Raw genomic sequence first — 12944 nt, 5'->3', positions numbered from 1 at the left:
AATGTAACTGTAATCTGATTATTGTTATCCAAAAGTAATCAAGTTACATAACACACCCAACGCTACTACCGAAACATTTAGTCGTACTGGTTATGATGAGGTCCTTAGAATAAAAAAAATAAAAAATCTTCCATGTAGGGGGGGTCCCCGGACCAAATAAGTTTGAGAACCTCTGATACGTGTCTTATGATGACATAAACAAACAGCAAATAAGGAAATAACCACATTACATACAAACATGGGGCCTGCACATGTCCTGTTTGTTTCCCTTCCCGATGAAGTGAACAAGTCAGTCGGCAATGCACTGTGAGAGCAATTAACATTCTCAGAGGCTGTGCCTTACCAGAATAACTGTAAACCGGACGAGTAAGTAGGCAGTTTCTTGCAGTCTCAAGTCACATGAATGCCATGAGCGTGACTGCTGTGACATGAGTTAAACGACAGGAGGCGCAATGTCCCCCGCCGACAAGTCATAGCGTCCAAACACATCAGTGCACCGCCTCCGACTCTGCTCCAAGGTAGCTAAACTATACTTACTATTACTAACATTGAGCATATAATGGCTGTTTTGGCGTCCAGTGACCCTCCTTACCTCATATGCAAATAAACGCCGCTGTTGCAACTCGTGTCATTTCCTTGTCGCTTCACAGCCATGCGCTAAATAAGGTAGCGTAGATTAGCTTTAGCCTAGCTTACTCGCAAGAGTCCACATACTATCACTTGAATGTGGAACAAGATAACGATAAGCTCGTCAACCACCTGGCTGTCATTCACAGATATGACAGTAAAAACGTAATGTTAAAGCTAACTAGCTGGACACGAGGTTGTGCAAAGGTATGACTGCTCTGTGCCACTGAGTCTAATTAGCTAACAATGTCCCTAAATCAGATACATGATCTCCTGTGACATTTTGGATGGTGGACTTGTTTCACCACAATTGGTCGTTCTACATAAACATACTGTACTTGACAGCACATACTGACATGCTGTTGTGCAAATCCAGTGTTGCCTTAACTTACTATGTGCAAAGACAGATGTGTCTTTTACACAGCACTTGTACAAGTATGTGTGATGAACTCAAAGAATCGTGGCCAAGATCTAGGGCTGAAAATAGATAGGGTCGCTTAGGGATGGTGTATAAGAACAAACAAAGGTTGGAGGTCAGCAAGAAAGTGGGTCATTGAACAGGATGGGGTGAGAGTGTGGGCTGCTAAATGTTTTGCAATTCTGGGTCTCCCCTTGGGGTGGCATGCCTCACAGTCCTGAGCGAGGGGGTTCAAGCCTTCCATCCGGCCTTCCTGTCTAGCGTTTGCATGTTCTCTCCGTTGCTTGTGTGGGTTTTCTCCTGGTACTCCAGTTGGCTCCCGCATTCCAAGAACAGCCTTCTTATTTAATTCAAAATTGTCCATAAGTGTGAATTTGGGCAGAGAATCAAAAAAAGAATTGTGAAATATATATATTTGTCAAAAACACACCAATGAAACTGATCTGGAGCAAAAAAAATAAATAAATGTTGTCCTGAACGTAATATTTTGTTGCACAACCTTTTCAGGCCAACGCTGCGATCAAGCAAATCCTGTAACTCAATGAGTCTTGCACCACGAGAAGTATTTTGATCAACTTCTCGTGAGCAAACTGCTTCGGCTGTTTCACATTTTAAGGGTGTCTTTCCAAGACTGCAAGTTTCAGCACCTTCTACAGATGTTCCGGAAGAATTAGATCATAGGAAGTCACGTCAGAATTGTAACAGTAAACCACGAAAAAATGTTATTTATTTATTTATTTATTTATTTATTATTTTTTAATAAATTGCCATGCTGAATAAAATTGTATCTGATTAATTGATGGAATTAGCAATATAATATGATAAATGTATTTGATAGTGGCATCTTTATTTGCAAATATCAATTATGTGAACACTATTTAGCATCATTACTTAAAAATTGTTTCGATTTACGTTGTCATTTTTCTCGACGCAGCAGTTTGTTTATTTTGGGTCTTGCCTACCTTTCTCAAATACGCAAGAGTAAAGTAGTTCACTGTGTTGTTTTATAGTGTTCATCCTTTGTTGTACTGTTGTGTAAAAAAAATGTAATATTTTTCTATGTTCATCTTTTTCATTTAGTTTCAAAAAATGTACTTCATATGTTGATCAAATGTTGGCCTACTCTCTGCTTTATAGTTTTCAGGACAGATGCTTTAAAATTGGGAATTAAAAAAAAACAAAACAAAAAAAAAACTACTCATAACAATCTAAATTGGGCAATATAGGATTTTTTATTTTTTTGTTGTTGCCATATTGCCCTACTTCAACTTCAAATTGTATTTTACACCACACAGATCCAAGATACTCTGTGCTTGATCCAGCCCAAGCACATGACCGAGCCTCCCTATGTTTTACAGTACCCGGCAGAAAGACGAGCCTTAGGTGTACCCACATAGATAATACAGGGGCTTGAGAGCTTGTCAACAAAGCTCACAACTCCTAGTCCAATATGAGTTCTTTATTTGCCAACACTGTTGCCAGGAGTTTTTTGTTTTTTTTTTAAACTCCTCCTTTTGTGTTGACAGGTTTAATGGTGGAAATTGGCCTGATGTGAAGTGATCGACTCCACAGAGGTGCAGGCGAGGGGAATGTTGCGCTGGTCGGTCCACCTTGAAGGAGGGCCACGGAGAGTCAATCATGCCGCTGTGGCTGTGGGGCACAAGGTCTACACTTTTGGGGGATACTGCTCCGGGGAGGACTATGAGACACTGCGTCAGATTGATGTGCATGTTTTCAACACTGGTATGTAAGAGCAGCGTAACCACAAACTCTGGGCTACCGTTGGTTGCAACTTTGTGTGTTCTTTTTTTTTCTTTTTATTTATGCAAGTCGTCAAGTTTGAACTGAAATGTATTTTGAAATGGTGAAAAACAGTTTCCATCAATGAATGAGATCCACAACACTTGTCCAGTACCACGTGTGGTAAACAACCTTGGCTTTATAACTGCCTGGAGTAACTTGAGCCTTCTTGTTAGGGATGTGCTAAAATATCAGTCAGTGCTAGCAAACATTCATGAAGATGCTGTTGGCTCATTTGAATTGGAAACGAGAACATCTCAGTTATTGGTCCATTCTTTTATCAGGATGCTTGCTCTGTGAGTCTTCCCTTTGATGTCAGTTCCCACCTTCTGTCGTAGACATCTGCAATATTGTAATTGGTAAAATATACAGGAATAGAACAGCAAAGCAAACAGAAATAATACAGTTTAGTAAAAATGTACCAACTTCCATGATCTTGGAGTGTAACAGATGTCAGTCCCGCATTCTGTTACCATATTATTTAATTCTCAACTATTTTATGCCATAGTGTCCCTTCGCTGGATGAACTTACCCCCAGTGAGGCCCGTGGGACATGAACGTGCTCGTGAAGTGCCATACATGCGTTATGGTCACACGGCAGTGCTACTGGATGAGACCATCTACTTGTGGGGGGGACGGAATGACACTGAAGGGGCGTGCAATGTGCTGTATGCATTTGATGTCAGTAAGTAGATACTATTCCAAAATATATATTATATTACATTACATTACATTATATTATATTATCCATCCATTAGGGCTGGGTATCGATTTAAATTTCCTCAATCGGTTCGATTTCAATTCACAAGCGTTCAGTTGGATTTGATTTAGATTTTTTTCCGATTCCATTCACTTCAGTTCAATTTGATAATGATTAATTATGGCACATCAATTCTTCTTAAATATCAAGAACATGATTTAAAAAACAAAACAAAAAACAAACAAACAAACAAAAAAAAACCTCCACAAACATTAAATTTCAAATAAAATTTTGAAGAGGCAGTAACTGGTTAAATGATATATTTAGTAATGAAAATAACCCATGTTATATTAAGGGATACTTTATTTAGCCATTTTTGACAGTCAAACATTAATATTTTGTCTGTAATTAATTTGATACTTTCATTATTTTTCATGTACAATTAGTACCTTTAAAAACACATTTTGCAATTTGCTGTCGACTGGAAAATGACATCACTAGGGCTCAGGTAACCAATCACAGCTCAGCTTGTGAATGTCGCATAACCAAACCTAGAAAACAGGTGAGCCCTTGTGATGTAATTTTCATTCAACACAAGTTGCAAAATGTGTTTTTAAAGGTACTAATTGTACATGAAAAAATAATGAAAGTGTCAAATCAATTATAGACAAAATATTAACTTTTTATTGCTCTAATAGGCTAAAAAAGTGAAGTATCTCTTTAAGTGTACATATATGAATTAAAAAATTCTGAATTGTATTAAAGTGCAATAAGTCAGGTCTTTCATAGTGTAAGAAAATACTTTTGAATTCATGTGAACAGTAAATTTCAAGAAAGCAGTAAGATACAAAAAGAATTCTATCCATCCATCCATTTTTTTGACCGCTTATTCCTCACAAGGGTTGCGAGGGGTGCTGGAGCCTATCTCTGGGCGCTATGCGGGGGACACCCTGGACTGGTTGCCAGCCAATCGCAGAAACAGAATTCTATTTTCTTGTTAATTTATAGGTCGATTATCGATTATTCGTTGTTTTTTTGTTTTTTTTAAACCCAGCCCTACCATCCATCAATTATCTGAGCCGCTTATCCTTATATTATATTTTGGCTGACTATACACAAGTAGACCATATCTTTGCTTACTTCTTACTAGAGGTTTGACTTAAGTGCTGAAAATTAATATAAGCAATCCCTTTGTTGTAGATACCCACAGATGGTTCACACCCAAAATTTCTGGGACTGTTCCAGGGGCAAGAGATGGCCACTCTGCCTGCGTTCGTTTGAAGGCGATGTATATATTTGGAGGATACGAGCAGCTGGTGAGTCTTTTTGTCTCGCTTTGTTTTGATAACGGAAATCATCTCAAGTGAAAGGTGCTTGTACAGAAAATCGACTTGGACAAATCACATGCCACCAACATGAAGATGAAAGTTTAAATTAAAAATTACAGTATCAGTTCAGTAGGCTTATAACTTGTTGGTAAGTTGAGTTCAGTATGAATTTTGGGTGGTCACACAGGTCACAGGTGAAAATTAAAGTAATTAATTTCCTTTCCTGCTATCTAGGCTGACTGCTTCTCCAATGATATCCACAAGCTGGACACCACTACCATGCATTGGTCTTTAATTGTTGCCATGGTGAGTTAAAAAACAATCAGGTATTTTTCTATCAATAATTGAAAATCAGGGCGGCGTTAGCTCATCCGTTAGGACTTGGAATATTCAGTATAATCTTCAGTTGAATTTCCCTCTGATGAATTGTGAGTGTAAATTAAGTGCATCACAAATGATATATTTGTTTAGTTAGTGAGCACTCTGAAGAAGCCTTAAAATGCTGATTAAAGGGCATGATTATTCCGCTGGTTTTCTAGGGACCGGTCACAACTGTAAATTCCCTAAATAATGTGCATTTCTTCCTCGAGTTTTGACATACATGAGCATTCTAACGAGAGGACAATCAGCATCTTAATACCATACATCTTATCTGCAGGATGCACAGTTCAGAATTGTTAGAGTGAAGTGCTATTACACAGTACAAAATGATTTTAATATACAACTAGGCCATTCCAGATGTTACATAATATGATGAATTGATAAATAAACATGACAAGTTGACAGCATTTGTATTTATGCTGAGTGTATTTTTGAACATAGTCTTACTGTGTAATTCAGCTCACTGATTTACCATCCACACAATTTTATTCCCTTTTATTTAAAATTCTATGAAACCGGATTTAACATTATTTCAACTTCTATATTCCAGCTGCTATATACTCTTTTTTTTTTTTTTCCCAAGTCTGACTATGCAGTTTTTGTTTCTTTAATGTCCATAAGGTGGCACAATTTCCCTTCGTTTCATCCCAGTGTCGAGGAAAACTACAAGAGATGTAGTGTTCAAAGATTTAAATCAAATTTGTCAGAATTTATTTATTAGGGCCCGAGCAGTGGGCTATTGTTTTTGTAGGAATGATTAAATATTTTATTTAGTACAATTTTTCTAAGTAATATATATATATATTTTTTGCCTTCCAGGGCGTTCCAGCAACCTGGCGGGACTTCCACTCAGCAACCATCATCGGGACAAAAATGTTTGTATTTGGAGGGCGAGGAGACCACTTTGGTCCGTTCCACTCCAACAATGAGATCTACTGCAACAAGATAGAAGTGTTTGATACGCAGACCAACACCTGGCTGAGCACCCCCCCAATAGAGGTGTTACCTGATGGACGCAGAAGTCACTCAGCTTGTAAGGACTTTATTCAATGTGCCGAGAACTGGACTTCTATTTAGCTGCAAATCTTATGTTATTAATGCAAATGTTATCTTCACGTTCAATGGCTAATTTAGTTTTCTTTTCTTGTCTGTGCATATGTAGTTTGCTACAAGGGAGAGCTGTACATATTTGGAGGATACAATGCCGATTTGGACCAGCACTTCAACGATCTCTGGAAATTCAGTCCAGGTGATGCTTTTTATCGTTCTCCGACAAACACAATTCACATGTTTGTTTTTCATATACAATTGTGTGCCCTTTACAGTGAGGATTTTCAACGATGGCTTTTCAAGCTTATGTTGACCGACAGTTTCATTGTTCTTAGCTGCACAATGCATAGCAGGTTATATTCAGTGTGCTATACATACACTGGCAGTTTTGATATGAATAGAACAACTAAGGTCTTTCTTGACTAAATTACATGTCTGCTGTGGCAGTCATTAAATTTTGTATTGCACCACTAGATGGCAGTACTACTACTGTATTTCCAATCACATTTAACTTAGTAGGTCTTAATGGTCTGGTGCTATTCGACATGTGCATCAAAGTCATTGCAGCGGATATAGTGAAGACATTCATCATAAAGTGGAGAAAGTATTGCCACCAAGGGGGGTGCAAAGTGTGGGGCCAATGGTGTGGGGTGGCCCAGGCATCCACCTGAGGAGAGGAGGGCCATTCTTGTTGTTGAAATCCATGTTAGGTGTGTGTTTTTGTCTTCTTTTGCGCAGAATGAATTGCATACTGTTTGTTTTTTTTTCATTTTTTTTATTTTTTGTTTTATTTCAGTGTCAAGTTGTGATAAAGTTTATGCTATGTGATAATGTTAAGCTACTTAATGCAGTAACCTAATTTCATGTTTTGCTGAGCATGTGTGTACACTATGTTCTATCTCTCAAAGCATAGTCTCCCCCAGGATTTATTTCATCCCTAGTATGTACCAAGATGGTGAAATGTTTAGGGGTAATATATTAAAATATTCAAAAAAAAAAAAAAAAAAAGATACTTCAAACAAGCTTAAAAATATATTTATTGACATATTTTGATTGATTCATTATGCCTCTTAACCACAACTATCTTCAAAGTGAACCGTTTTAAGATGGATTGCCATTGTGTTCACTTTTGTATAGAGATTTACAATTCTAAGAACAGAAAAACAGCTAATAAAACAAAAACAAAAAACAATTTGACAGTGCACAAAATTGATTTTGTTTCAGTTACTGTTTATAGCTGTCAGAAAATAGCCCAAAATGTTCAGCATTGTTTTCCAAAGTAAAAACAGGTGGTTGCAAATGTCTTGTTTTGGAAAGAAAAAAAAAACAACACTTTGATAATCACTATTAATCAGACTCCTTTAATGGAAGACTACATAAATCTGACAATATTTACTGTTGAGAGGTTAAAATTCAGAGGATTTGGACAATTTTAAAGTAAACAGGTAATTATTAAAAGAGTTTCCGATTAATTTGATAATTGATTATTTTCCAATTTAATTGTTGCACTTCTACACCTAAGTACATTTTGAAAGTTGCATCAAAGGAAGTACAATATTTATGGTTAATGTAGGGCAGGAAGTAGAGATGTATGTGTAACGTGTCAAGACTGTCCAAACCTTTTGTTTCCCAAAATAATAATCATCATCCTCAATGTGTTCTATTTGTCATGTTTAAACTGTACAGAAGCCTTTTTATGGACGAAACTAGAACCCAAGGGGAAAGGCCCATGTCCACGGAGACGACAGTGCTGCTGCATGGTTGGAGATCGAATCATCCTCTTTGGAGGAACCAGGTAAAGCAAACATTTAAATAGTTTGTTACATACCGTAGGTAATGCTTTGCATGTCTTGACTAATCATGATTTGATATAAAACCTCTCACTGCATGAAGTAGGTGCTGTACACATCAAACTACCATATAATTTTGTAATATATTTTTTGATTAATATTTTACATTGACCAAAGCAAATCTGTATGACATTATTTTTTTTTGTAAATTATTATTATTATTATTATTATTATTATTATTATTGTAAATACAATAAGATAAAGATGAAATTACTACAGGTATCGCTGTTTTAAATATTTTATTAAACTAAAGTTAAAAAAAAAAAAATCTAAATCATGCAGAAACCTCTTTGTTTCTAATGAGTGTTTGTTTTCCTTTTCTGGAGGAATGACTGCGCTCTCTGCACTACATGCCAATGTGATGGTCTGGCTCCTGTAGACGGTAGTCTGGGACGATTTCATTGGTGGTCATAAGGCAGTAATGATAACTGCTAAGATGCCACTCTGCTTTTGCTAGACCAGTAGCCAGTGGAGTAATGAGGTAGCTAACGGCTTTTAGATGGCCCGGCATAGTCGGGACCTGGGCTATTGTTATCACAAGGCTGAGTTATCAGCCAAAACCCCACTGGGAAAATCTGATAGTGCAGATGGGGAAGGTTGTGGATAAGAGTCCTCTCAGCCCCACTACGTCTACAGGCCCAAAGTCCTTCAGACCTCAAATCATGATATCTCAGTCTAAATTGCCTTTGTATCATATGGTTTAATTACTGTACAGCTTAGATTACTTACACACAAGGACAAAATTGTTGGTACCTCTCTTTTAATGAAAGAAAACCACACAATTGTCACTGAAATATCTTGAAACTGACAAAAGGAATGATACATATAAATTTTCTGCAAATTAATGGAGAAAAAGATGAATTGGAGTTCAATAGAAGTTTTAAAAAATGATGGTACCTTTAATACAGTATTTTGTTGCGCAGTATTTTGAGGTAATCGTTTCTTTCACTTTCTGTAGCTGTAAATGAGACTTCTGCATCTGTCATCAGGTAGTTTTGGTCCACTCCTCATGAGCAAACTGCTCCAATTGTCTTGGGTTTGAGGCTCAAACTTTGAGCCCTTCTTTGGTTGAATAAAATTCACTTTGGCTCAAACAGCAGCAGATGATATGATCTGATGCTGATACATCTTGCCCTTGGAGTACTACTTTTATGGGGCGGCATGGCTCAGGTGGTAGAGTAGTAGTCCATAGGTTTTGGGTTTGATCCGACCCTTGTGACTGTGTCTTTGACCGTCGCTTGGTATCTCGGCTCTTTGGTCATTTGTGTTACATGTTTCTGGATGTTGTTTTGTTCCAAGGATGTTTCCACTCAACTAATATGAAATCTTTTTTGAATTGAGAAGAATGTTTTGTATTATATAGTGTCAAACTGTGATTTGCCTATATAGCTCTGAATATGTTTAAGCCTTGGCAAGGGTCTTGGACTCTGAGTATTGCTGTTAAAAAGAAAAAAAAAATCTGTTGTTCCAATCTTGCTTTATTGGAAAACATTGAACAATATCAGCGAAATAATACAAATGGGTTGTTTTCACTGCACATGAAGTAGTTCTCTCAAATAAAAATGAAAATCCTAGTCATCTCAGCAGAAGAGGACAGTGGCTGACTTTTTCAGACCTCTAAGGAGGGAGATGAGATTGGTTGAAAAGATCAGTTTATTTATAAGGGATCGGCTGATCCCCGATCTTCTAAAATTAAGGAAATCGGGGCCGATAAATCGGCCAGCCAATCGATCGGTGTACCCCTATTTTTAAATTGAATGAGAAATATTTTTCGCAACTAAAAACCGTTTTACGAGAAATTCTGTCCCTTGTGTGAGTAGAATGTGGGCAACTGTGTTGGAAAATTGTTTTGTTTCCTCTGGATGTCCGTGTCCCCTGGATTAGCCCACGGTGGATTTCACAAGATTCTTTAATTTCCTGTTGATACCAGATAGGGTTTAAGTGGGTAAAATAAGTTGGCCTGTGTGGTTGAAATTAGTACAACGGTGAAGGATGTTAGTAGACCAGAGGAAGCTGTCAAATGCCACAATGACTCCACAATCGTTCATTTGGTCTTCAAATCAGTGGCTTCTCATTTTGGTCACCAATATTTAGTTTATTTTATGTCTGGCGCAAGCTGTTGTTGTTACTGTACAAATAAGTGTGATCTTTACAGTCCCAAACAAGTTGACCACACAAGTTCTATTGACTGACATTGAATGTTTGTTTAGATGAGTGCCTGTAAGCTTCTTACGCACAGGAACTCCCATAAGCACGAGTACACACATAGTAAGACGCACACTAAGTGGTTTCTGACTCATTCGTTTGTTTTCGTTCTCATATATTATATTTTTTTGCCATCAAAATTGTTGTTGATTTTTTAAAAATTGTATTATTATTTGTGTTATATGGTTGTAGAAAGGTATTTCTATTTACTTAGTTAACTATTAAAACAATTCTGTTTGAAAGCGTCTTGGACCATGTTTGTCTTTACATGACCTAACAACAGGAGGGCAGTTAACAGGCCTAAAAAGTTATTGGGATCTGTCTTTATGCAGCTGACGAATGCTTGCACAGGCTCCATGAATTATGTGCCGGACACCTTGCTTGTTTTTTTTTTTTTAATTTATTTATTTTGAAGTCCCCTCATTTGGTAGGTCGACCCAAGGAAATTGTGTTCTAATTTATGGCTCACATTTTGTTTTCCTGGGTTGGTTGTGTTTTCAGACTGATCTTAAGCAGAACCCCTCTGTTGATATTTATTGTCAGTCCTAGATTTGTGTGGGCATAATTTATTACTTTAGTGAAGTATAATAAAACTCTGCAGCTCCCAAACCATACAGCTTTCAAAGGCATTTTAATGTGTGAAGTTGCGAACTGTTTAGTCCGAGCTAAATCCAGTAGGAGAGTAGTTGTATATGCTGTAATTATGATGATGATGATGACAGTGATAATTATAGAGGTAGATTTAGACCCCAAAAATCATTACCGGTAATTCAGGTTATTCTGATTCAATATGGTTTCATTTTATACTGTCCTTACTTAAAGAAATATGTGCATTGTCTCTATGAGTGACATGACTGGTGGCAATCTTTTGAGTGCCACTTACGTCAGTGTAAACAGGCATACTGAGCTCCAGAGAGGCGTGAAATTCTGCCCCATCTCTGATTTATGACCTGCGGGAGCATTCTTTCTCACGGAGTGCAATTTGATCTGCCCTCGCCACCTCTGCTACACTCATTTGCTGAGACCTGCTCATTGCCCCACGAAGGACGACCCATGCATGACTAACTCCACCTGCACTGACCTTCACCTACGAAAGCAATTAACTGCATACGGTCCAAAGTAAAACATCCGGTATTTTTAAACTCTTTGGAAGTGAATGAACGCACTCCAGCTTTTTTTTTTTTTTTTTTTTTTTAAATTAAATAGAACTTTGCGTGTCACACCTAAGTTGAGTTCACAACATGATATGGCATTGCTAAAATACAAATTATTTTAAGGCTGGGAACTGAGCATCATTTGAGGGGTACAATGGGACATGGGACAGATTGGCATACTGTGAGCAAACGATTTCAAGCTGTTTGGGGGGGGATCTGTGCTGGTCACAGTGAAATTTTGTTCCATAATTCCAATAAATCACTGACGTCGGGCCAAACAAAACCTTGTACCTCCAAAATTGTCACATTTCAGGAGACCCCCAAAACAGCAGGTTTGTTCATTCATGAACATTGCATGATCAAAGAGAGTAGGGGTGTGAATTGCCTAGTACCTGACGATTCGATTCGTATCACGATTCACAGGTCACGATTCGATTCGATACCGATTAATCCCGATACGAATGGTCACGATTCGATACCGATTAATCCCGATACGAATTTATAAGTCGATTGTTGCGATTTTTTTTCATTCATATTTAGAAAATACTAATCAGTAAGCTTGTAGAGTGTAAGATTTATATGAAAATGTATTATTTATTTATCTGAAATTTCAGTCTTATAGAGGTTGTAATCTGTTTCATGTTTGAACAGCATTAAAATAAAAATATTAAGGCTTAATGTGCCGTTCATATAACATTCTTCCATGCTCAAGGTGTGAATCCTAAAAAAAAAAAAAATCGATTCTGCCGATTATTGAATCGATTCGAGAATCGCGCGATGTAGTATCGCGATATATCGCCGAATCGATTTTTTTTTTAACACCCCTAAAAGAGAGTAAGCCATTTTCAACTCTTTCTATTGGTCAATAAGTACCGGTAAAAATAATGTGTGGACTTACCAGAAGTGTAGATTTTTTTTTTTTTTGGGGGGGGGGGGAATATATCGAATAATAATAATAATAATAATAATAATAATAGGAATTTTGCCAAATTGTGACTTAGGGTGTTTTGGCCCGACGCTAGCGACATATTGTTTTGATGTGAAATGTAAGGTATTATCTGTGCTCTTAAATCCTTCAAGATTACTACAGTCATTTGTACGTGAAGCACCCCAATCTAGGGCTGCTTGATTCTGAAGAAAATATTAATCAGTCACAATTATTTTGGTAATAAGCTAAATCATGATTAGGGCGTTCGTTTATCATAATTTTTTGGTACAAAACAAGAAAATGTTTAAACGTAAACAAATATTAAGAGAAACAAAATTCTTTGAAACATTATGCAAGTTCCTTTGGGATGAAACAATTTTTTTTATTTATTTATTTATTTATTTATTTATTTATTTATTTATTTATTTATTTATTTATTTATGTATTTATTTATTTATTTATTTATTTAATTTTTTTTACAAATATGCTCATTTTATAATTGT

General features: G+C 36.8%; 1 protein-coding gene across 1 annotated transcript in view; it reads left to right on the top strand.

Annotated features, from left to right (window-relative positions):
* Window positions 1-270: 270 nt before the first annotated feature.
* The window catches only part of klhdc3 (kelch domain containing 3), a 25209-nt gene continuing 12535 nt past the window's right edge, over window positions 271-12944 (top strand). The window contains exons 1-8 of the mRNA XM_077495607.1: window positions 271-518; window positions 2572-2788; window positions 3354-3530; window positions 4746-4861; window positions 5108-5179; window positions 6074-6287; window positions 6417-6503; window positions 7991-8099. Coding sequence (XP_077351733.1) covers window positions 2635-2788; window positions 3354-3530; window positions 4746-4861; window positions 5108-5179; window positions 6074-6287; window positions 6417-6503; window positions 7991-8099 — 929 coding nt within the window. The 5' untranslated portion in view covers window positions 271-518; window positions 2572-2634. The remainder of the gene's footprint in view (window positions 519-2571; window positions 2789-3353; window positions 3531-4745; window positions 4862-5107; window positions 5180-6073; window positions 6288-6416; window positions 6504-7990; window positions 8100-12944) is intronic.

The sequence above is a fragment of the Festucalex cinctus genome, chromosome 14 (genome assembly GCF_051991245.1).
Source record: "Festucalex cinctus isolate MCC-2025b chromosome 14, RoL_Fcin_1.0, whole genome shotgun sequence".
Lineage (NCBI taxonomy): Eukaryota > Metazoa > Chordata > Actinopteri > Syngnathiformes > Syngnathidae > Festucalex > Festucalex cinctus.
Note: the sequence above shows the minus strand (reverse complement) of the source record. Positions and strands in the feature narration are given on the sequence as shown.